The sequence below is a fragment of the Arvicanthis niloticus genome, chromosome X (assembly GCF_011762505.2).
Source record: "Arvicanthis niloticus isolate mArvNil1 chromosome X, mArvNil1.pat.X, whole genome shotgun sequence".
NCBI classification, from domain to species: Eukaryota; Metazoa; Chordata; class Mammalia; order Rodentia; family Muridae; genus Arvicanthis; species Arvicanthis niloticus.
The window spans coordinates 125660362-125686305 of record NC_047679.1 but is presented as its reverse complement, the minus strand read 5'-3'; the positions used below and the strand labels follow the sequence as shown (position 1 = coordinate 125686305).

Here is a 25944-nt window from a genome sequence, read left to right as displayed (position 1 = left end):
TAGAAGTGAAGTATCCTCAGATGTTCTATCACACGAGACATTATCTTTGGAAAAACAGATTCATGGAGGAGCTTGTACCTCTCAGCACCTGATGTAGATTATTTCAATGTTTACCTTGATACTGATTGGTCTACTCTCTTTAAAGCTTCTGAGGCTTTGGTATTTCATAAGTTCTTGGTTCTACTCAAGATTATTTTTGGAAAATTCACCCAATCTATCCCCAGAATGCTACAACTTTTCCAAAAAATTAATCACTTAAACTGATTTGTATACAAAAAAAGCAAGGGCCACAAGAAAGTAGTGTGCAAAACACCATCCTCTAAACCGTCAAAACCACACACCCCTTCCTACTAGCACTGAGATCAGATAACCTGGACCTTCTTAACCGAGAAGTAGTTCATCTGGTCCTAACGCTAACTCCAAATCTATTGGTGACTGACTGACTCCCAGTCTCTGATACTCAGTTCCAAACTTGGGTCATCCAGACTGCTCTAGCTAAACTCTGTGTGACACAAAACAAAAGAAAACCTAGTAAATATGGGAAAGAGATATGCCAGGGAAATGTAAGACTAGCATAAAGGTAAGAGGGAACTAAAGGATGGTAGGGGAGAATCACCACTAAGCATCATATACATGTATGAAATTGACAAAGAACAAGATTTATTAGTTTAAAAAAGACAAGATTTTTTTTCAGAACAGATTTTTTTACACAATGTGTCCTATGTTGTAACATTTATACCTAACCGTGAGCAACCATAGCTTCACCATTGCAGATTCAATCAAAATCAACTAAAAATTTGATGAAGCATTTCAAGATTCTGTAAGATACCCTGAAATGTCTAAAAGATGAGCTTGATTATCCTAAAAGATTATCCTTGGCTAATATGTTCCCCTCTCCCTGCTTAACTGTTTCCACCTACAAAATGAGGGTGAGTTCTGTGCCTATCCTACCCCAAGTCTCTCAGCCTGGATATTATGAGAACACATTGTATCTATTGAAAAAAACTCCATTGCTTTCGCCAGAAAAAGAAGGTGTATATAACCCAGATAATGTCATTTAACTAACTCCAAAATCTCCTTTTCCTAGTATGATGTTGTTCCAACAACATATTACCAACAAACAAAATATGAAATACAATTATATTATCTCATAACACATACATGTAAAATTACTTTAGGTAACAGAAATAAATGCATATTGCTAAACTTACAGTTGTAGATTGCAATGCTTGGTTGGTAAAGTATAAATCCAACATCCAAACATAATTGCCTTTGGAAAAGATTGAAGGAACTGGCCTTCAAAAAACTATCTTTAGTTTCTATGTACAAAGAAGCCCTTTTGAGGTACTGCTGTGAGTTCAGGAGTTTGAGAAGATAATGTTATAATTTCTATTTGGTTCCTGGCTGAACTGTTTCCTTCTGCAGCAAGATTAGAAGTAAAGCAGTGGGAGGAGAGAAACAGAAGGCTCCCTTGTTGAGAGTACATCTTGTCCCTACAAAGCTATTTCATTTGCAATCACAATTCAGTGGATTCCTTTTGATAGAATTCATTTATTTCAACTGTCTCTATAAAAGCTTTAACTATTTGAAGCAAGACTCAATGGAGAATCTAAGTATTAACTCTAATTACAAATAACAGTTCCACGAGTCATCAGACTCTCAGACCAAAGGGAAGGCAAGCAAACATCTGGCTACTGTTCGTCCTGTATTAGTTCCTATATGATGACAGGAACATCCAAAGTACACTGGGATAGGTGTGAAGTGTTATAAAATAATTTTAGAAGAGTATTTGAATGATTACATCCCACATGAAATTTATATTTTAAAATCCCAGCTCCGCCAGGCAGTGGTGGCACACGCCTTTAATCCCAGCACTTGGGAGGCAGAGGCAGGTGGATTCCTGAATTCGAGGCCAGCCTGGTCTACAGAGTGAGTTCCAGGACAGCCAGGGCTACACAGAGAAACCCTGTCTCGAAAAACAAACAAACAAAAAAATTCCAGCTCCAAACATGATAGTATAAGAGGTGGAGTCTCTGTGGGAAATTACAAGCATGGTGCTTTTATGAATGGGATTTAATAGCTTATCTGGAACAGGACAGAGAACTAGTAATTCTTTCTGCTATGAGAAGAGAACGCAGCAAAATGACAGCAATGTGGATTCTCAAATGAGCTGTCATCAGAATTCAAATATTATATTATCTAGATTATTTCCATTATTTATAAATGTATTATATGAATACATATTTAGAGTTTCATGTGTTTGAAACTTTGCTCAGTGAAACGAAGTTAGGAGCTGTGACCTGCTGGAAAAGTATAGTTTATGAAGGCTCCATTAAGAGATTCTTGCTATAAAAGCCTCTTTTCCCACCAACTCTAATATTTTCCCGTTTTACAACACAGCAAACTACGTGCCAGCGTCATGAGCATGGATTTCTCGGACTCCAGAAGCCTTTAACATCACTCAGTCTAGAATTCTCTTATAGCAGATACAATGTGCTAAGAGAATAATCCACTCAGTTACTGTGCACATTTTCAATTTATGTGTGCTGGTGTCTGACTGGAATATATATGCTATATTTGTGCAGAGGAGGCCAGAGGAGGGCATCAGATCCCCTGGAGCTAAAGTTACAGAAAATTGTGAGCTTCCTGACTTGGATGCTGGGAACCTAACTCAGGTGCAACAGAAAAGCAGCACACGCTCTTAACTACTAAGTCACCTCTCCCCCACTTGCTATTATTATAGTATCTCCAAGTAAAGCAAAACCCACAATTTGAAGACCTGATAACTGGGAAAGACCTCTGGAGAGCTTTGTTGTATTCTTTTACAAATAACGAAAGTATTTTGCTAATTTTTAGTTAATCTGTATTAGTTCCTTTCTTGTGATGAAGGCCAAATATCTGACATGAAGAAACCTAAGAAAAAGGTTTATTTTGCCTCATAGGTCATTCTATATGATCTATTATGGTAGGAAGACATGGATGACTGCTCACATCTCAAGAGAATGGAGGGTTTCAACTGGCTTTTTCCCTTTCCTCTTTTTATTCAGTTAGGGATCCTAGACCATGGAATGGTAACACTCACCACAGTATTACAGCCCAAAGTGTGCCTCACCAATACCATAGGCATTTCGTAATCTGATCAATTTGATAATTAAAATTAAAATTAAAGTATCACTTTGTAACTTACAAGCTGAAAATAAGTAATGTAAATAAGCTGCACACATTTTATTTTATTTTATTTGCAAAACTAAGTAATTCAAGATCCTGTGACTAGCCATTTATGTGTACTGTGCCTGAAAAAACCAATGCTTAAGAAGCTGTGGCAGTAGAATTCTAAGTCTAAGATTAGACTGGGCTACATGTAAGATCCAGTCTCAAAAGAAATTTATGAACTATTTTCCCATGTAATAAGAAGGTTAAGCCAGGTGGTGGTGGCCTACACCTTGAATCTCAGCACACAGGAGGCAGAGGCAGAAATATCTCTGTGAGTTTGAGGCTAGCCTGGTCTACAGAATGAGTTCCAGGAAAGCCAGGTATATGTAGAAAAATTCTGTCTCAAAAGGAGGAGGTTGGTATAAATATATTTTAACTAATGTGACAGTGATAAACAGTTCTTTCTGCTACATAAATATTTCTTCTTCATCATCCTGTTATGCAACTTCTTAAATTGCTAGATACTTGGGCTGCCCCAGAACCATGGGTCACTTTGATCTTTGAATGGAAGCATCTGTTTGTTTTTACAGTACAAAGTAGTGAATATAGTCAAGAATGCTAGACTAATAGTATACAACTGAGATGCCTCTGCAGATCTTGATCTTTCAAAGTAAGAGTTTTCTTTAAAAGACTCCAAAGAAAGCCTGAAGGAAGATGGACTGACACTAGGTTTCCCTTAGGAATTTCGGTGGATTTAGATAGAGAACATTCTATATTAAACCAAGACAATACTCAAACTGACTAGACATACAAATGAGATGCTGCATAGTTCACAGACCAAAAGATAGACAGAACCAATCATACACCAGAGTTCTTGTATTACGAAGTCTTTTTCTCCTCAAACATGGGAGTTCAGAAATCCAGATCTTGCTGTACAGTACCATTGAATTGGCCAATAAGCACAAAGGAAAGCTCTACTGGCAGAGAGATGACTCAGTGGATAAAGGCACTTGCTGGTATGTGAGGAGCCGCATTCGCCATTACAAGATGGCGCTGGCTTCTGCTTCCTGGTTCTTCACGGAAGCTTTACTTGAGAATGCGCCTGCGCATGGCGCGAAAACCGAGTATGACAATTGGATGAAAGATTTGAGCCAATGAGGGATCTGCACGTCTCCCAAAGCTCTATTTAAGCAGCGGGCTTTCTGAGCTCAGCGTCCTTCCCCTTTTCTCCATCTTGAAGAGCTGTTCAATAAATGCTGTCAGAAGAATCCTGAGTGTGGCGTTCTCCTTATCAGCGAGGTAGCGCATCGCACTGGTAAGCCTGACCTGAGTGTGATTCCCAGAACCTACATGGTAAAGGGGGAGAATAAATTCCTACAAATTATCCTCTGACTTCCACATGCATACCATGTCATATGTGCTTGCTCGCTCGCCTTCTCTCTCTCTCTCTCTCTCTCTCTCTCTCTCTCTCTCTCTCTCTCTCTCTCCAAGTAAATGTATTTTTTTAGAAAAATAAAACTCTCTACTGAAAGGGCTCTTCATGCTGAAGTTATTAAGAATATGTGTGGGATATTTAAAAGATCTCTGCATTGAATGATACCTGAGATCTGGCTTACATCCAGGGACCTAGGTGCATTCACTACTAATAATGAAATGCTGGTCACAATAGTCCCTTCTCAGTTTGCCATGCTTTGAAATTCACTAATGACTTGACTCTGCCTATTACAGTTGATCCTCCCATGCATCATATAAAACCAATGTTGTTGGGATGATATTAGATATAGGAAATTTATATATGAAAAGTTAAGTGGCCCATGTCATGTAACTGATGAACTCCAAATACTTCTTTTCATAGTAATACAAAGCCTGAGACAAAAGACAGTGTTTACTTTTTCTGTGGCTCTCTCACCCTTTCTAGTGAGTCCCTAGTACACAGACATTGCAGAAATCACAATGTAGTTCCTTGAAACTTTTGATGTATACCTGTAGAAGATAGAGATATTTTGGCATTGAGATAAAAAGCAGAATAATCAATAGAGTTAACTGTTCTCTGGAGAGACATCCTCTTCTATGGTTGATTCTCCAAAGAACATTATTTCTTAATGTACTGAGAAAGCCTAAGTTTGAATCCTTAAATAAATGTATGATCATTTGTGTGTTAATAGAACAATAAACCTCCCAAGAGAAAATAATTCTGAGTGACAGCCTGCTTTCATCAGGATTCTTATGCTCAAAACAACCATAGAGTAGTAGTGTTCCATTCATTCAGACTATGTATGTGCAGAAAGTAGGACTAATCTGTTTTTGAACTTTCTATAAAATCTATTTTAAGGGCCAAATTAATTTAGTTTTATATTATTTTTAACTTTTATACCATAAGACAGGGTTAAGAGAAATAATTTATAACATAGCCTTCCTCATTCCTCATTTTTCCTGAAGACATGATTTTATATGAGAAGGAATTTCTACTTTTAGGTGCATTAGTATACAAATTAAGGGATTTTATCATGGCAGCTTCATGTATTTTGTTATTACACCTTGTTCTCCTATTTGTTCTTTCTTTGTGTTATTGTACTTTGTTCTCATGTTTCCTCCCCCCACTGCCTCCCATCCCTTCCTGTCTTTCAACTGGTTCTTGTCCTTTCTTCCCTCAGTATTCTACTTTCACTGTTTTGTTACTTATTAATTGAAAATCATTTATGTACAGAATGTATCTTACTATATTCATGCTGTAGTAGTTTGAATGAAAATGGCCCACATAGATTCACATAGGCGGTGGCACTATTGGGAGGTATGGCCTTGCTGGGGTAGGTGTGACCTTGTTGGAGTAGATGTGGCCTTGTTGGAGGAAGTGTATCACTGTGGCTTTCATTCAAGCACCTATTGCAAGGCACATGAAGCAGAAGACAAAATGCTAACTAAGTGAGAGACAAAAGTACCTAAATATCTTGGTTAAGACAGTAAAGGTGACATACAGCTGTACTTTTAAAGAAAAGGGCAGCTCAGACATGCACAGGGCAGGCATGGTGGGGTATAGCTACTATACAGTCAAAGGGAATTCTCTCAGTGGGTCAGAAACAAGACAGTACATAGCACAGCAGAACCCTGAGCCGTGATACACCATAAAGATAGAACTATCTTTGAAGTATGACCTTGACACCTAAACACAAGAAGGCTTGGTAGGTTTCAAATAGGGATCAACAGGAGAGGATTTGCTATGTTCAAAGGGAACCTGTGGGTAAAAGAGGGGGGATATCCAGCACACAGGCAGTCTCAATCAGATTCTCAAGAAGAAGGTCGATAGCAAATGAGAACTGCCGTCAGGAAGTAGCTAGGCCTCATGGCCTGGAGGAGAGGCTCATTTTCTCCTAGGCATTGCAGAGGCTGAGCTCCATACCTTGACTCCCACAGTAATGAGCTGGACTCTGTAAAGGAGCACAGGAACAGAGCAGAGTGGCCCCGAAGGAAGACTGGATCCCCAACTGCAATGTGGAAGACTGGAAATGCAGGCATCAGGGGAAGTTGGACGGTGCTTTGGCCAACATTCATCTAAGGAATGCAGACTACATGTGTAGAGATTTGCTTCCCCTTTGCAAAATAGGTCTTAACAAAATTAGTGCCACTGGACAATACGGACAGTGGACCCTAAAGAAAGGAATGCTGGCTTAGGGAGTTCAGCTTTGTGCTGAAAGACTCAGCCTTGAACTGCCTGAGTCTCAGGCTAGAGTTCCTGCTCTTCTTGCAGGCCCTATGACCTCTGTGGTGCCCCACTTGGAGAGTACTCTGGGGATTTATGCTAGGTCCTAGAGGCACTCTGTCTTTGCCACTTTGCATCTTACACTTAGTCTGGGGCTGAAAGGGAGACTTGGGGGTCAGGCTATAGAGTAGCAACATGGGATTGGAAGTTCTTGAAGTGGGGAAGATTTTGTGGAAAGAGCATAGAAGAACATGTGGTGTGCACTCAGAATGTGTGAACCACATCCTTAGGTAAGATGCCAAATTCCCAGGAACTGCCTTGTATGGTGACAGTCACCTTCCTCACAGTCATATCTGTACTCAAAAAGCCCTCATTCAAAAATGTCCAACTGCAGACCCCAAGTTGGGACATCTCTGAAAGGCCATCTTGCCTTAGAACTTCTTTTGGAGACTCCATTACAGAATGCTTTCTCAATTTGCCTAATCCTGATCTCTTCCCATCATCCTTTTCTCCCTTCTTCCCCCTCCTTTTCACTAGTGTTGATGCTAGGAGCTCTGTCTAAGAAGCTTCCTATACATTGGCTTATTTTAGAGTCTGCTTCTCTGGCATCCCAAATTATAGCAACAACTGACAGAAAGCTGACAACAGAATAAGAGAAGTAGAGGGGAGTATAGGCGCATTAAATTCACATTTAAATGGGTAAAGTAGAAGCTAGGCAACAGTGGCATGGCCTTGTACTCTCAGCACTAGAAATTAGCCAAAGGATGCCCAGGAGTTCAAGGACAACATGAAATTCAAAGCAAGCTCACAGCCAGACTGGCTATTTAAGATTCTGTCTTAATACCACCCAAACCACCAGAAGAGGGAGAGAAAGAAATAGGTTGGGGGTGGAAGAAAACACAGATAGATAAACAAAAAGAAGAATGGAGAGAGGAAGGAAGGGAGGGAGAGAGGAAGGAAGGGAGGGAGAGAGGGAGGGAGGGAAGGAGGGAGGGAGGGAGGAAGTAAATCCAGGTATGGCAATTTGCATTGTAATCTCAGAATTGGGAATAATTCAGTAGGAGGGCTTATGTGACTTTCGGCTAACTTTGAAATATATTGTAAGACCCTAGCTCAAAAAAAAAAAAAAAAAAAAAAAAAAAAAAACCAAAGGAGTCATTAAATAGTTGTTGTACCCAGTTTAAATAATAATCGGGGTTCAGAAATATCTAAAAGATTTCTCTCTCTCTCTCTCTCTCTCTCTCTCTCTCTCTCTCTCTCTCTCTCTGTGTGTGTGTGTGTGTGTGTGTGTGTTGTACATATATGATGTAAGTATTTTGAGGTAAAGTCAGGAGAATCTAGAGTTCAAGGCAAGGATCCACCTCATAGCAAATTTGAGGTAAAGCTGGGATATATGCAGCTATATATCAGAAAAACCTACAAAACATAATTATTAAACATATGAAGGTATCCAAATGAAATATTTAAATGGTGATGTAAACTCTACATTAAAAGACAAAACAAAACCACAGATGAAACAAAATTGGCAATTGGGTGCAAACATATGACATTCAGTGATGAGCACATGGGGTTTATTATTAGGAGCTTATGTGTCCACATGCACAAGGCAACCTCATGTCTCTGCTCTCTGGCTATCTAGAAACAGTGGATGGACACAGGCAGGGCTGGGTGACCATGGCTTGTAGCAGTTCAGGCTGGTCCTAGCTACAGAAGATGAACATGAATTGCATCACAACCAGACTCTGACTCTGTCTTCCTTCCCTAAAGGTGCATGTGGATCCCCAAGGAACACACGAAACAGACCAGGAGATGCGATTCTCACAAGTCCTGACCTCTGCAGAGCTACTGCCCTGGGTTACATATGGTGACAAACAGAAGGCCACACACACCTTGCTTGCTTCAGGTGTCTCACATCACTTTATCAACAGCCATGTTGTCGCTTCGCCTCACATTCTGTCCAGCTCTCCCCCACTTTCCTTGCTCTGCATTTCTGAGTCCAGATTTCTTCCCCCAGACCATTCATTTACAACCCAGCTCAGCTCTAGATGGGCAGGAGGTAGTATCTATTGGGAACACACAAGCCCAGGGTTACTGCTAGCAGTGGGCTAAAGCAGAGATGCTAAAAGTATCCACCAGGGGACGCCAACGCGCAAGTGTTCAAGTACTAACACTAAAGGCAACAGATTTCCTCACTTAAAACATAAGCTAAAAACCAAATATTTGAGCCGCAAATGCCTAATCAGATCTTTGAAAGTGTGTCACCACCACTGTCACTAAGTGAGCAGGCTCCCTCTGTCACCATTGCACTTACTGTTTTCTGAACGAAGGAGGCTTTTCTGCTCACCTCCCCTTGGATTTCTAACACGGACACAGGAAGGATTCTGATTTTTCAACTGGCCCTATCCTTATGTTATAAAGCCTCTCGGGGAAGGGCAGGAATGAAGAAGGCTCCAGTGAATGCTGTCCTCTGGAAATAGCATTGTGGTTGACCATGTTTACTACCGCAGCCCTGCTGGTTGGCCTAAACCACACTCTCCAAAGGCTGGGTTTACAGGCATTCATTCACAGGAGTGGGGGCTGATCCTCACTTCACACTATACACACTGCCCCTTGTCACCCTTCCCAGCTGCCTGTGGTCTAAGGAGGGACTGGAGCATGGAGGAGGAAGAGAGCAGACTCCACCTTTGGAGCTCTGGAGAAGTGGCCATCCTTGCTGCTGGGGTGGGACTTTTGGTGGTGCAGCTGCTTGAAGTCACCCATACTCCTTCCTGTAAGGAGATCTAGCAAAGGCATTGCACTCTAGTGAAGTCTCCAGACAGCAAGCACTGGTGTCCCAGAGTCTAATCTTCCAGAATGCCTTTGCCAAGGTATAGTGAGAGATGTGTGTCTCCACTAGCAAATGAGACTGTGTGCTCTCCAGCTAAATCTTGGTGGTGCTCACTGCTCTGGACACCTCCTTGAAAGAGGGAAGCATAATATACAGAAAATGGTAGCGTGGGAAAACCTCGTGTCCAGTCCTAAGAAAGTTGCACCCAGAACTGAAGAGATGGCACAACAGTTGAGTGCTTCCTGCTCTTGCAGAGGACCTGGGTAGCTCACAGCTACCAGCACACACACCCTGCTTCAGGGAATTGCCCACTATCATGTTGGCTCCAAGGGCATGTGCCGTACACTCACAGAACCACAGACACGCAGGCATACACACACACAAGTAAAAATAAAATTAAAAGAAAAGAAAGCTTGTGTCTGTGGGCTTTCCTTCCCTTCCTCGAGCGCAAGCTGTGCCCTGGCCCTGGCATGCTCATGAGGGGCCTGTTCAGGTTTCTCTCAGAAACAGGAACTGCCTTGAGCTTCAGAATGCCACCTGGGGGTTTTCTGACTGACCAAGGGATGGGAAGAGTGAGTCAGCTGGCCACAGTGGCCTGCCCCACTAAGCCCAGCTCAGGGCAGCCTTGCAAGACCACTGCCCTCTGAGGGCACCTTGGGATAGATGGCATCGCCTAGAAGAGTTCAGCGTGTGCTGGTGGGAGGGACTGATTCCTGCTTCCCTTTGCAATATCCAGCATGTGGGGGAAGCCCATATCCCTCCATTTGGCTTTAATATCTCCGTGGCTCAGCTGCCAGGCTGTTGCTGAGGACCTGTGAAGGTTGCTTAGTTGCATCTGCGGCTACAGCTGTATTTGTCTTTGGTGACATTCACCTCTGCTACTGTTCCCTAACAACAAGGCCTGTGCACACTAGCCAGGTATCCTTCTTGGCCCAGAGGCAGCCTGACACCACCTGCCTGCTATTCCATCAGCTTCTCCTGGAGGTGCTTGCTGGAAACAAAGTTCTCAGCAACCTCTTCCAGCCAGCTGGAAGGCTTCCTTTTTGATGATGCCTTTCTAAAACAAGAAAAAAAAACCAAACAAACAAAAATACACACACACCACAAAAAACCCACAACAAAAACCAAAACCCACCAGTTTTCAACCTAACTTTATGTTTGGGGGCCTGGGGGGCCTGTTTTCCTTAGAAGCTGCTGGTGGTTCTTGGACTACTTGGTGGGAGGGGAGGTGACTAGTTGTGGTGGAACAATGCTGTATGAAGTGAAGTTTGGGGGCTGGACTCTTGGTATCTTGGTGCTCTCTCTGTAAAGTATGGATGGGGTAGACAGGTCTGAGGACCTCATGAGCAGCCCAGAGATGCTGTGTGGACTTGATGGTCACTGAAAGGGCTTCTTTGGGTCTCCTTCCACCCTGTGAATAGGATCAGAATTTGTTGGAAAGAGAGAGAGAGAGAGAGAGAGAGAGAGAGAGAGAGAGAGAGAGAGAGAGAGAGAGAGTTGTGTGCACACACTCAGGTAGTCATAAAGCTAGGCACAAAGTGTGCAGCCTTGAACAATTACCTCCAGTGGCTTGTGGGGAGCAGACAGAAGGTGGCTATCATCCATGCAGCCATCTTGAGCCATATACCCTGCTAAGAGATTTGATTACAATAGCCTACAACAGCTGAGCACACTCTGATAACATCTTGCTTTAGATACCCAGGATCTTCCCTTGGGTGTGTGAGACTTAAAGCTGTGATTTAGAGCTGAAACTTAATGGTGTGACTTAGAGATCAGATTTAGAGACAAGACCTAAGGGCATATTTAAGGCGTGACTTAGAGGTGTGGCTTAGAAGTGAGACATATAAAAGGCGAGAGGCAGACAGGAGAGTTCAGAACAATTTGGAGTAACAGAGATTCAGACACTAGGAGTAGGAGTAGACATTAGACACTCGGAAGAGAACAACTTAGAGTACAACTTGGAACTAGGAATTAGGTTAGACACTTGGAACAGAGAATTAGGCACTTGGCACTTGGAGAAAGAACTTGGAACTTGGAGGCACTAGGAACTAGGGACTTGGAGAGAAGAAGAGAGACTGAAGAATAAACAGGATTGAATCACACTCTGTCTGTTCTCCATTCTTCCAGTCTGTCCTCACTGTCTCTCTTGCTGAACTCTGACCCGTGGACCTGAGCTGCTTGGGGCAGTGTGGGCTAACAAGTTAGTCCCCGAGGCTTTTGGCAGTGCGGATTCCAACATTGACAGAACGGTCCAAGACATTTTTGGCGCCCAATGTGGGGCAGCTCGGGTTGCAACAGTGGCTCTAACTTCCTATTCTCCAGCTCTCTAGCTTAGACTTCCTCTGCCAGCCTGGGCTGCCCAGCCCTTAGTGTATGTCTCTGCAGAAGGAGCTAGCAAACTTGAGCTCTGTGCCAAGGACTTCCAGCTTTCATTCGTCCTCCTCTCAAGACAGACCCTTCAGGATCTCAGAAACCTGGGATCATGCTCACATATCTGCTCCCAGCTCCAGCAGCCCACAGTGAACAATGGGTGACTGTGTTTTTGCAGCTAGGAGCTATGAACAGCACCTAGGTACTACATGTGTGTTGTGTACTAGCATTTGTGATGGGCCCAGGATTTGACCTTGCATGGTGCCAGGCAGCCCACCAGGTCTGGTCAAGACATGCAGGCTCAGAGTGGCACAGAGAACTTGGCTGATGTATTTTATGGGCCCATACAAGCACCTGACTCATGCAAGCCAATATGGCCTCCTGTGGTCCCATGGCTGGGTTCTCTCATGTTCCCATATCCTGGGTTTCCCTACCCATGACCTCTTAGCCTCCTGCCACATGGGGGTAAAATGAATCATTTGCTATGCCCTGGGAGATCACACCCAACCCTCCCCCACTTTTCAATGCTGCCTTGTTCTCCTGCAGAGATATAGATACAGTGCTGCCCCTCAGCCAGTCTGCTAGACTGATCTTTACAACATGACTCACTTCCCACCTTTTCCAAACACAGTTTACAAGAACCCTCAGAGATCCACAAGGTGCTGAACTCTGCTCTGATCACTGATTGTTCAGAAGGTCATTTGAGTTTGGTGTCTTCAGAGGAGGGCTGTGCCAACCATGATCAGGTTCTAGTCCTCTTTGAGACCATCACACTGTGCCCCCTTACCCATCCATATGTTGTCAGCTTTACCATACAGCTGTATTTGACCGAGTGGTAATAAGAACAATCGTTTGTAGTGCTGTTGTAGGAGACTACACGAGAGAGGGCAGTAATGAGGCATCACTCACCTTCCCGGGCCAGAAAGCAACCACGAAGTCCTGCTCAGAATCCCACCGTCCATCCTCGATGAGAAATCACATGAAGTTTCCCTGGAGACCGAGGGATTTGTGGAAATCAAGGAGGACAGATGTAGAGATAGACTCTCCATTCACTCAGGGAGTAGTGCATCTCCTCTTTCCTCTGATGTGGTGGTGTCACAGGGTTCCAGCTACAACACAGTCTAAATAAGATGCTGAGGGAAACAATGACAGCATGTGCAGATGCCAACAAAAAGTCACTTACCATCTAAAGAACTGAAGTGTCTACACTGAAGATGCTCATTTCTATTACCTGCCAATTAACGTTCATAAAAATGCTTCACTGAGCAATAGAACAAAACCCCCCTCTCAAGAAACTGAAACCTGTGGTAAGACAGATGGCTCAGTGGTTAACAGTCCTCACTGCGCTTCCAAAGGACTCAGTTTTGCTTCCCAGAAGTCACCTGGCAGCTCACAAGTCTGTAAGTCCAGTTACAAGGAATTTGTCACCTTCTTCTTGCCTCTGTGGGCACTGTATGCATGTGCTGAATATACATATATGCGGTCAAGACCGTCACACACATAAACATAAATAAATCGTTTTACAGAAAAATACACTAAAATTGCCATGTCTCAGGAAGTAATAGAACAGACAAAGAACCCAGTGGACATTTCAAAATTAATGATCTGATCTCTGAAGCACAAAGAAATCAGCAAGGTCATCCTCAGCAGAGATTAGTGAGTCGAGCAAAAAAACAGAAAATATATGCTGAGAACAAGAAGTAGTTTGAAAAAAACTACTTAAAAATCAAAGTTTGCCTAATAACAGTAGCCAGTCCACACAGTGGGACTTCCCCCTGCAAAAAAATAAGATTGCTTACTCACACACACCATAAAACATAGAACAGAGCCTCAGAGGGGCATCCTAGAGACTACAGAGAAAATTCCAATGTCTCGGCATAGGGCTTCCAGAAGCTGAGGGCAGGAGCACTAAACTCACTACAAGGAGGGAGAAGAGAAAAAGTACAAATTTTGTCAAGACACGAGTTGACACATTTCAGAATCAGAAGATTAAACCCAAATAAATCTACAGCCAAACCACATCAAAGGTCTGAGAACAAAGGAAGAATACCTTAGAAGCAGTCAAAGAGAAATCATCCTTTGTTGATATGCCTAAAACAATTAGAAAGGTGTGTGTGTGTGTGTGTGTGTGTGTGTGTGTGTGTGTGTGTGTGTGTGTTTGTGGTGGGGGTTCTTCTCATCAGAGACCTTGGAGCCCAGGAGGAAGAGGGAAGAACCTGAGGAAAAGGGGAAGAAATGTCTCTCAGATTATCTGCCCAGAAGGCAAAGCATCCTCATCCTCCACTCCTGCTCCCTCAGCATGACAGAACTCCCACCATGGAAGTTGCTCACTGCCCCTGCTTCTCCTGATCACTCTTCATCTTTCATTCCCAGTGAAGTTGGAGGGATGGGCCAGCAGATGGCACTGTGGGGAAATGCACTGCTAAAGACTGTGGCAAAGCACTGCCTAGAGGCATTTCATCCTGCAGGAGGGCCTTTCTCCCAGAGCTTTCTGGAAGCATCATTTGCAGACATTCAAGACCACCCTCCCTCATCACCTTAAATCCACCACCACCCCTTCTCCCGCTCCCTCTGTTCAAGTGTCATCATTGAAAGATCAAGGGGACAACACACCCAGCAGCCCTGTCAGTAAAGTAAGTATGCATCTGCAGGGAGCATCTAACAGGACAGGGCCCAATCTGCTGATCTCACGCTTCTGTGGTGTTTCTTGATGCTGGGAGACATGCTCTCCTGAAGCAGGCTGTGCATGCGCCCTTGCTAACACGTCTCCTGAAGCCCTGTAAGCATTTGCCATGATGTATTTACCATCCAGACAGGTGACTGATACACATGGGGCCACTGGAAGCACCTCCTAGGAAGTGCGCTGTGGGGAAAAGGGTACCACAGGATTAAAGATGAATCTGCTGTGTGAAGGCAGCCACTGGGGCATCCTAATACTTCTCAGCTGACACTCACTTTCTTCTTTCCAAAGCACCTGTCATTCATGCATTCATTAATTCAGTCAGTCAGTCAATCAGTCTGTCATTATGACCCCATGGCCCACTGTGTTTCAGGTGCTTAAAGGATGTGACATGGCCATCGAGGCTCAACAGAGTACAAATGTAAGAGCAAGTTTTCCTCCCCATCTGCCCGACTCACTGCTCAGGTTATGCCCCACCCTTCTTACCCTGCTTCCTTCCTCCTATATTCAGGTAAGGTGGATCTAATAAAATCCTTTACTCTACTAACTTCTGTGTCTTTTTAGATGACCGATGATGATACAGCTGCTTCTTTACGTTCTAGAAAGTTTGGGGTCAATTAAGGCCTGGTACAGCATTACATTAATGCTATACAGGAAGCAAGCAGAATAAAGTCACACGCAGTCAGCAACAGGCACAAGCTGGCTGCCTGGTTGCTACACCTCCCACATTAGAGGTTTGCTGGAATGGCTGTCCTGTGGAAAGGTGGGCCATTTGTCATTGAGAACATGAAGACCCCTGGGAGGGTTGGGAATGCCTCCTGTACAGCATCAATACACTGTTGTGCTATCCTGGGTATAGTCCCCTCCTCCTCCCATTCTGATTCTTCACAACAGTGGCAGCACCAAAGAAGTGGTCAGAGGCAGCAATGAAGAATACTGAGCAGCCAGAACCACAAGTTCAGACTAGACAAAGCTGACAGAAGAGACGGCAATGTGGTCTCGTTATGGGTACACAAAGTGCAAGAACAACACTCATCTGCAGATTGGTCACTGGGGGTGGGGGTGGGGGGCATAAAGAGAATGAATGTTGCTACCCTAACAAACCAGCCAGCATTCTGCTTTGTTTCAGCCCCGACCTTAGTTTGTAGACCTGTATCCATGACTAAATTGTTCAGGTCCCCAGGAGAGAGAATGCTACAGCATCACAACATGGAGATGCTTGAATTGGCACACACCTCATTCCAAAATGGCCTATAGCTGTGTTCTGGGTCATGAAATGTCACAGAAATTTGAATAACTCAAAAGAGGTATTCATGTGAGGTTTATACCTGGCATCTCAATGAAGTCCATCTGAAAAGTGGACTCAGTAGGACCTCCTGTGCATATATTCTGAACAAATGATGTCATTAGATCCAAAGTGAGAAAGTCTATTTCCTGGGAATTTGCTTGTTGGCCTTTAGTGAGTAAATACTTCTAATGAACATACTTCATATTAGACTGCAGACTTAGTGAGAATGTTGGGTTAAATTTGTTAAGATCCTTTTAAAATATAGGCTAATAGCACAACAGAAAATACTAAACAAAATAATCAGACAGCATCAAGTTAATACAATGAAGAAAATATACAGTAAAAGGAACAGGAGGATTATGACTAAACCCAAAACACTTTGGCCTCTTTGAAATGGTCACATTCAAGTCCCTTGTCTGTCTTCTACCTTTTCACATTTTGAGAGTTGCTAGAGCAAGCTTGCAAGTACACGTGTGGAAGAAAGGAAAGGGTCTTGTAGAAGGAGCACACTAAAACAATTCTTGTCTACAATCATGTTCTCCAGAGCCTGTCCACCAACCTGAGTCATATAACCAAAGATCATGACCACATGATCACATGCCACCTGAAACCCTCCCTTCATCATAACACATGGGTAATAGTCTCATGATTAAATATTAGAAGAGAAGAAGAAAGTAAAGGGTGGCTGAAGAGATTGGAGCCTTGGGAAAAAGGCAATGAATTCCTCAAACTTAAAGCTGATATAACCACTTGGGGACATGTATTAATTACAATAAAAATAATTAATTAATAATTAAATTAATTAATTGCAATAAAAATACCATGGTCAAGAGAAACTAAATGCAGAAAGACTTTATTTTAGCATATGGTTCCAGAGGACTAAAATTCTCATGGCGGGGAAGTTACAGCATGGTGGCGAGAGCAAGAAGCTGGCCAATGTATACAGAGGAAGCAGAGAAAATGAACCAGAAGTGTAATGAAGCTATAAGCCATCAAAGCTCACCCCAAGTGATTTGCTTCCAACAGCAAGACTTGGTGTCCTAAGGGTCCCATACCCTCCCCAACCTGAACCACCAACTGATGGCCAACTGTTCAAATAGATGGGCATATATAGAACATTTCTCCTCCAAATCACTACAAGCCAGGTCAAAGAAACTCAGAAAGTCCAAATTCTGCTTCCCCACCATGAATATCTCTTCAATGAAGTGAAAGTAGCCTGCCCCAAGCCTGCAAGCTCGCTGGGGTGCCACTTCTTCCAACCACATATAGCATGTGATGAAAAGAAAACCTACCCAATAGACTAAGTAGTCCATCCATGTCTAGGGCTCCTGAGGCACAGCTTCTTCTTGTCCATATGAAATGTCAAAACCAGCAATAAATGTAAGACTCCGAGTGATACTGTATGATCCCATTTGTCTAGATGAAGAAGGAAGAAGGATGTGGGAGGGAATCTGGGAAATAGGTGAGCTCAGCACCAGGGGTAGGGAAATACAACAGGAATGGATAGATAGGGGGAAAGAACAAGTGCATGATCACCACATAGGTCTCCAGAAGCCTGAGCTTCTCCAGCATATGTAGGCTGTAAGGTCATCTAGCCCTGGATAAGGATGTGACAACAAATGTGACAAAGGAAAGGTATGCCACTCTCTAGGAGTTACAGTACCTGAGCACCTCCTTCTCAGGAAACACTCACCAGAACTCGGGGAGGGTATGAGCTCTGGAGATTGGTAATAGGATATTCTTTGACCTGCAGATATATTTATAAGCACTTGGTTAGTATTAAGTCAAAAGGAGCCCTTAGACAAAGGCAGAGAAGCTACAGAAATAGACACTTATGCCAGGAGTGTCTTGTGCATGTAGACTTCAAAAGTGGCCTCTGTCATTCCAATCACACAAGACAAGTAACTTCACAGGAGGAGAAATGTGCCAAAGGTGTTCCCCAGAGGAGGAAGCTGGACTGAGTAAGGGGTGTTTGAAGGGATGACACAAATTTGGGTCAAGGGAACAACAGACTTGTGAAACCTAGGACCCAGAATAAAACTGAACCGTCACCAATGGAGGGCATCTTTAGCCTGTATTTCTGAGTCAAAGAAGCGAGGGAGGGGTGACAGCAGCATTTTTTGAGGTGCATAAGGAGTTGAGACAAAGGAGTTATGGGCTACAACAGCAGTTCTCAAACTATAGGTTGAAACCCCTTTGAGAGTCACATATTATGATTTACATTATTATGATGATTTACAATATTTACATTATGATTCATAATAGCAAAATTACAGTTATGAAGTAGCAATGAAATTACTTTTATGGTTGGGGGTCACCACAACATGAGGAACTGTAGTTAAGGGTCACAGCATTAGGAAGCTTGAGAACCACGGGGCTAGGAGCATAGGAGTTGTTATGGAAATCCCAGTGCTTACTGAGCTGCATGTCTCTAACAACCATGGAAGAGCTGTATAACATTAGGCCAGAGAAGGAATGAAGACTAATGTTCTAAGAGATGATCTGAGAGTATTGGATGAGTGTCCACTAGGACACTAGGAAAACAGTAGTTAAGAACTCACTCTATAAAGAGAATGTGATATGAGGGGAGGAGTGAGAAACAGATCATTCCAGGATGGGTAGTAAATTGTCATTTGGCATGAAAATCAAGATATTTTCTGTGTCCAGAGAAAATACCACGAGACCCTTGCTGGAACCCAGTGAGATGCTTCTTCCAAGGCCTATCTGATACTGCAGCAGAAAACTAACATTGTACATTAATGCCAGAGAACAGATCAGGTTTCTGCTGCTCAATCTGCCCCCCCAGGAAGTTGTGTTACAGTGTGGATCCCACTTAACATACTCACCACAACATATTTTCAGACAGCTGAGAGTCAGGATAGGAAGCCCTTCTGTAATCCAGCCCACTAGAAGATACCTACTTTAAGGACTTGGTTCCTTGGGCGAGTTCCTGCTCTTCAGCATAGCAGAATACAGGGGAAGGAGCAGTCTACATTCAGGGTGTCCTTTTTCATGATATGAAACTGCTCCAAGCATGTGCTCAGGGATCAGGAGGTAGCCAGTAGCTACCCAAGGAGTAAGGAATCCAGTACAAGAGGCCAGCACAGAAGAGAATATGGGCCACCAGTGAACTTGAGGGACCCAAAACACTGTACTAGATTCTCTCCCCTTTGCTTTAGAGAACATAAAACTCAGAATCCCTCCTACAACCCCCAAGAGAACAGCATTCGATTCTTAGGTGTGTTCCATGATCCTAATGCAGGAAGCAAGATCATTTCAAAATGCTACCAAAGCTGAGAGACAAAAGTGTCTAAATCCTAGGTGTTACATGATAATGTTATGTCTTAAAGGAATGGGTCAATTAGCACAGAAGTAGGACAGGCATTGTAGAGCATGAGCCCCAAGAAGTCAAAAGAATCTGAGCCAGTGACATCTATTGGGTCAGAGACAAGAGACAATGGAGTGCATCACATATGGGGCCCTGATCCACATTGGACAATAAGAACCAAAGGTGGCGCAGCCTGTAAGGCGTCCGCCTGCAGAGGGCGCAGGGCCCTCTGCGCTCTCTCTCTGACCCGCGGGTTCGAATTCTCATGGGGAAAAAAAAAAAGTTAACAAGAATGAAGAGAGATAGGACTGACATCTAGTGTTGAGATACCCAAACAAGATAATCCGAAAGACTATTTGGGGTAGGAGAAAGTGTAGCTTAGAAACCTGTGTGTGGAGGGTGGCTGGGGTGGAGATATCCAGGACAAGCTCATCAGGAGGCTCAGGAAAGAGCTCAGGCAGCAGATAAGACTGCCCTTGGGTAATAGCCCTAGCAAACTAGAAAAGGACCACATTTCCTTCTAGGAATTGCAGAGGTAGGGACCCAGAGTTGGCTGCCAAATCCACACTTGAAATAAGCCTTAGAAAGATTGGTACTTTGGGACACTAGTGCCTGGAGAGGAGGAGGCTGACCTCAGAAATTGAGCCTTACCATTTAAGACCAAGCCTAAGTACACCTGGGTCCCAGACAAAAGTTCCTGGCCTTTTTGCAGCATCCATCTATGGTGTCCCCTGGAGATCACCCTCATGATATGGTTAGGTCCCTAAGGCACACTTTCTTTCTCATTTTGCCTCTCTTACTTAAGGATGTGCTTCACAATCTCCAAGTGACTCCTTCCAATTCCACCTAGCTACTCTACAAGCCTCTTTGACTATACCTAACAGATCCCTGCCCTGCCATGCCCTGCCATGCCCTGCCATGCCCTGCCATGCCATGCCCTGCCATGCCCTGCTCCTCCCAAGTCCCACCCACATCTATCCAGCAACACATAGGACAGTGCCCACATTCCTGCCTCAGCTCTCATAGTCCTGCTCAGCTCCTCTTCCTGTAGTCCCACTCCAAATGCCTTATGTTATAACCCACAGGTCTGCCCTAAACATCCTCCTCTCCCATCTACTCTGCCACTAACAGCTTTACTTTGCTCTTCCAGGAGCCCACTCCCTGCCCCAGCTCGACCACAGCACTCACAGGCCCACCCTGCTTCTCCTTTATCTCTGCCTCTAGTTCTAATGTCAACACCTTCAGCCCTGCTTCTCCATTAGCATCACCCCATATTAGGTTAGAATTCACTGCTCTCTTCCTACTTCCTCCGTTACTGCTCCCACTGATTCATCCATAGAGGTGAGCACTCAAAGTCCAGCCCTAGATCTAGTAGAGCAGTCTACTTCATACTTCACCAATCACCCCCCACTTCAGCATGCATTTCTCTGCCCTCCAGTGGTCCTGCATCACGTTGTATTAATAGCCAAAGTTCTACCCCCACTTCACATCTTACCATTGACAACCATCCCCGTGACTCTTGAGACACAGCTTACCTAGGTCAGCACTCCCAGCTAAACCCACCACTCCTACTTCAGCATACAGTCTTGCTGTTCCCTCTCCAGTGATTCTCTGTCATAGTATGTCAGTATTCAAAGGTCTCCCTCCCCTTCCATAAATTAATACCTACTGCCCTTTCCCAGTACTCTGTAAACCCTAAGTGCCCAGGGCAACACTCACAACACCACCTACCACTCCCACCTCCACACACACAGCACTGCCCACCACTTCAACCGCAGTGTGTACAGTCCCTCCCACCATTGGACATCAACATACACAGTACTACCCACCACTACTAACTCAGAAAGCAGTGACCTACCCAACATTCTTACATCATCACAAATGGCCAGACTCCTCCACCCTCACTTCATACATCAATACTCACAGCCGTGCACCCAACCTGCCAGCATACACAATCCGCACTCCTATGTCAGCATACATAGCCATGTCCTATTCCTTCAGTGGCCTTCTGGCACATTATATCAGGATTTAAAGCTCAGCCCTGCTGTCACACTCACAATTCACAGTCCTGGCCAGCACTTTAGAGACCCAAGTCAGCACTAACAGCCCCATCCACAACCCACAGCCTGGTCCTTATATCTCAAATGGCCCTGTCCTTCTCTTTCAGAGTTTCTGGGCCTTTATTATGTCATTATGCAAAGCTCTGTTCCTACTTCATATGCCACCAATCACTGAACCACCTTCAACTTCTACCTCGTCATACATAGCCCTGTCGTCACTTCTAATTTGGCTCACACGCACTGGCATGCCTCTGTCTTCACGTAGCCCTCCAGCAAGTAATGCCAGGATCCAAAGCTCAGCTCTGTCAAGATAATCTCACCACACACAGCCCTAGCTGGTACTTTTGAGGCCCTGACCACCTTGCTGAGTACTGACAGTCTGGCCCACCACTTCAGCCTGCACAGCCTTTCCATCTCCTTAAGCAGATCTGGGCCAAGTTAAGTTGGGATCCAAGGCTCCGCCCTAGTATACCGATAGCTCCACCCACGCAGGTCAGCACTCACATCCTTCCCAGACTCCAAGCACCCGCAATTCCGATCTGTTCCCAAGGATTCTTCCGAGCACAAGAGCACAAACTCCCATTCCTAACCTCTACCAGGTGCTCACAGCCCCACCCCACCCCAACACCTAACCTCTGGACTTACACAGCTTGGCCTTGTACCAATTTCAGGCCCCTCCCCAACAAGCCTCTCCCCTCACAGCCCCAACCCCGCCCCTCCTGATGTAATGCACCCTACTCCTACTTCCATGGGTTTTTGCAGACTCCTCCGACTAAATCCCTTATTCCTTTTCTCACTTCTTTCCCTTCCTAGCCGCCTACTACAGACTCTGACGCAGCTTTATTTGCAAGACCGCTTTAAGAAAATAACGGCAACTCCTCGCTTTCGTTGTGGCTTACTGCTCAATTACGTAAGTCCGTACCTTCCTATCCGGGTTGGGTAATGGCTGTAGTTCTAATTGGCTGCGAATGTTTAGACGCGTAAGTAGGCGTGGTGTGTGCGCTTACGCGAGATTGTGTACATTCGGGCGTGGATACCTTTCTGTGTTTGGGCCTCATCTTAAAGCGATCAGAGTTAAAGTCCCAGAACGCCAGTTAGTGTTAAGGCAGTGGTCAAATGCTTTCCTTTCTTTAGAGCTGATGTTATCCACCCACGCTTAGGGGCCTCTATTACTGGCGGCCTCCTGGAAACGCTGGAAGACAGAAGAAGACTGGGTGTTAATTGGAGTCTGCCGACTGATAAGTGTTGCCGAGTGAAAGCTAAGAGACCCACAGCACCCAAAGGACGCAGGTAACCTGTTAAATCGGAGCCTGCAAGGTTGCCCCCATCCCCCACCCCACTAAGGGCACCCCAGCCTCCCTCTTCCCCGACTGCTGGGCTAGCCCAAGGCCAGTCTTTGCCTGCCCCATCTTGCCAGCTTCTCACTGTCTAACCTAAGTGATGCAGTGTGAATGCAGGCAGATGGAAACCACATGTGCTGCTCCAAGGCACTGCTTCTTCCTTACTTTTAGGCTACGGATTCACTGAGGCTCCAGACTATGAAGGTGCTGATCTGTGACCTTTGGTATTATGCCCAGTCTAATCTACCAGATGACATTGAAGGCACTGGGATTTAGGTAGACCGGAGCATTTCCATGCAACCACATTCTGTGCGGCATCATTTTCCTCCTGTTAAATTGCATGTTTGACTTCATAATGGGAACTAGTCGCAGGATTAACTTTCTACATCCGGCAGTTCTTGTCCCAGGCAGAAAAGGACCTTCCGGCTGCCATGGTAGCAGAACTAATCTGTGAGTGAGTTGCACACATGTGTTGTGTAAGGCCAACTTTTGTTGATCTCCAACGCTTGCCAAGTAGAAGTCTTTACTGTTGCCAGTAGCTAACACAACTTTTACTTGATGTTTTCTCCTTTATCTACCTTCTGCTTCTCCAAGTGGAGAAGCAGAAACAAGCCACAGAGGGCAGCTTCTTCATCCACAGAGCAGGTTTATCTGCAGTACCATGAAGAAGGACATTCAGTTGTTTTGGCTACAGGGCAGCGAATGAAATGGAAAGAGGGCAGATGTTTAGCATGGCAGTCAGATTACAAAGAATCCTGAGGATTCTTCTGAGATGGGTGGATTCTGGGCTGGTTGGAACATGAGCCCTTGGCAGGAATCAATAATCTAGATAGTCTTCCAGACATGCCCACAGGACAATCTGATCTGGAAAGAAAGGTTTATGTTAGTTTACAGGTTACAGTCCGTCATTGGGAGAAGTCAGGGCAGGAATTCAGTCTTTGAGATCTCCAAAGGTCTAGGTTAGTTGACTGTTGGTCTCCTATGGAGTTCCTATCCCCTTCAGGTCCACAGTCTTTCTTCCAACTCTTCCATGAGAGTCCCCAAGTTCCATCCACTGTTCAGCTGTGGGTCTCTGTATCTCTCTGAATCACCTGCTGGGTGGAGCCTCTCAGAGGTCATCCATACTAGATTTCTATCTGCAAGCATAACAGTATCATTAATAGTGTCGAAAATTAGTGCTTGCCCATGGGATGGTCTCAAGTTGGGCCAGTTGTTGGTTGGTCATTTCCTCAGTCTCTGCTCCATCCCTATCCCTGTTTCCTGTAGACAGGATACATTTTAGGTTGAATGTTTTGTGGGTTGGTGGGTGTGTCCATCCCTCCACCAGGGTTCCTGCCTGGCTACAGGAGGTGGACTCTTCAGGTTCTATATCCTCAATGCTGTGAGGTGCCTCCCTTATCCCAGATTTCTCACTCATCCTGGAGATGCACCCCACACACACCTCCACACCCCTGTCAGTTGCAGATTTCCATTCATTCTCTTGGACATCTGGTCATCTCTCCTGTCCCTCCCCACACCTGATCCTGAACACTCCCACGCCTAGGCTCAGAGGATGAGAACAGGACATTATTAATCAGTGTCAGGAAGCATGTCGAGTTCAGTGGAGTTTCAGGGCACATGGGAATCAGTTGGAGAAGGCAAGATCCAATGGATATGAGCCTGAAGAGCTGGGCTGTGATGTGTTTCTATTTTTAGGCCCAGAGACTCAGAAAAATGAAGTTTCCCTGCCTATCCTTCCGGCAGCCCTACGCTGGTTTAATCTTAAATGGAGTCAAGACTCTTGAGACACGTTGGCGTCCCCTGTTGAGCAGCCTTCAGAAATGTACCATTGCCATCCACATTGCTCACAAGGACTGGGAAGATGACACATGGCAGGAAGTGCTGATGGAGAGGTTGGGAATGACCCCGACACAGATTCAGACCTTACTACAGGCAGGAGAAAAATACGGCCGAGGGGTGATAGCTGGTAAGTGGGGCTGTACTAAATACGATGTAGACAATTCCAACAGGATCCTGCTTGATTGGTGGCACTGTTTTGCTGTTAGCTAGGGGGCATATGCTAAAGTTTCTAAGAAGCCTCTCTAAGGGCTGCCAAAGTCACTTGAATGGGGTGAATAGGCCTGGGTTCCACAGACTCAGTTACCTCTTAACTCTAAGCCTCATATAGCATTGCATGAATGCAAAAGGCATGGCCTGTGACAGTCAGCATAGACACTGAAAAAGTGGAGCATTATCTAGAGTAAGGCTGCCTGCCTGGCTTCTAATGCCTGACATAAGGACCTTAAATAAGATACCAATCAACATCTAATCCAGTCACCTGCTGACCTAGTTGGAAATCTTATTGACTGTAGGCTTCCTGATGGGGCTGGTTCTCTTTCAGCTGGTAAATACCAGCCTTACTACTGTGCTAGAACCTGACTGTTCCTTAATGCAGGACTCACTGAGCATAAGCCACCCTCTTCTTTTTCCCAAGGCCTGTGGCTATGTCACCCAGGATTCCCTAGTTTGGTGGGTCATATTCCCAGTGCTCAGTGAGAAAAATCCCAATTTCCTATCATTTTGATTATACCCTGTCATTTGACCCTGCAGTCATAAAGATAAACTAGTTGTATAGAAGAGACTACATCTGTATATTTCTGTCTTTGTGCCCAGGACTTGTTGACATTGGAGAGACTTTGCAGTGTCCAGAAACAGTAGCTGCTGCTGAGGCTGTGGAACTGGAAACTCGGGCTGTGCTAACCAACCTGCAGCTGAAGTACCTGACTCAAATTTCAAACCCCAGGTGGTTACTGGAGCCCATACCTAGGAAAGGGGGGAAGGATATATTCCAGGTCGACATCCCAGAGCACCTGATCCCACTGGAGGAAAGAATGGAGCAGTGAATACTCTGGAAAGCAACTGAATAAAGACTCCACAAATAGACCATCATAGTGTGCACCTTCCAATCTCAATCAGGGTAACTGAAATCCACCCCTACAGAGCACAGCTCACTAGGTGCTGTTCCCAGACTGTTCTGCCCTCATGGAGGGGATGCCAGTGAGGATTTCCCTCATGCTGTGACTCTGCCAGCAAAGCTACAGAACCTTGAGAACTTTGGCCATTTGGGAAAAGGAAACCTCCTAGGAAATGGTATTTTGCTGAAGTTCACTTTAGTCCTGCTGTTTTCTGGATTGCACAAATAAATTTGTTGATGGTTAAGCA

At 44.6% G+C, this 25944-nt stretch overlaps 1 protein-coding gene and 1 long non-coding RNA gene across 13 annotated transcripts; one reads left to right on the top strand and one right to left on the bottom strand.

Annotated features, from left to right (window-relative positions):
- Positions 1-638: 638 nt before the first annotated feature.
- Positions 639-22042, bottom strand: LOC143435561 (uncharacterized). 7 transcript variants are annotated; one of them, XR_013105975.1, is made up of 7 exons: positions 21908-22019; positions 17709-17762; positions 17308-17431; positions 14098-14910; positions 13857-13964; positions 12957-13180; positions 639-4499 (listed from the first exon to the last, which is right to left on the bottom strand). It is a non-coding gene; the product is annotated as an uncharacterized LOC143435561 (long non-coding RNA). The 7 variants fall into 7 exon arrangements; XR_013105974.1 differs by having other exon boundaries at positions 13857-14263; positions 14853-14910; XR_013105972.1 differs by having other exon boundaries at positions 13857-14910.
- On the top strand, positions 21918-25944 carry Eola2 (endothelium and lymphocyte associated ASCH domain 2). Of its 6 annotated transcripts, none has more exons than XM_034484729.2 (5): positions 21924-22002; positions 22217-22313; positions 22564-22693; positions 24439-24709; positions 25396-25944. In XM_034484729.2, the coding sequence occupies exons 4-5, from the start codon at positions 24457-24459 to the stop codon at positions 25623-25625; spliced, it is 483 nt and encodes a 160-aa protein (XP_034340620.1). In that variant the 5' UTR covers positions 21924-22002; positions 22217-22313; positions 22564-22693; positions 24439-24456; the 3' UTR covers positions 25626-25944. The 6 variants fall into 6 exon arrangements, with proteins under 6 accessions (XP_034340622.1, XP_034340620.1, XP_076774810.1 ...); XM_076918696.1 differs by lacking the exon at positions 21924-22002 and adding an exon at positions 22915-23193 and having other exon boundaries at positions 22136-22313; XM_034484731.2 differs by lacking the exon at positions 22564-22693 and having other exon boundaries at positions 21918-22002.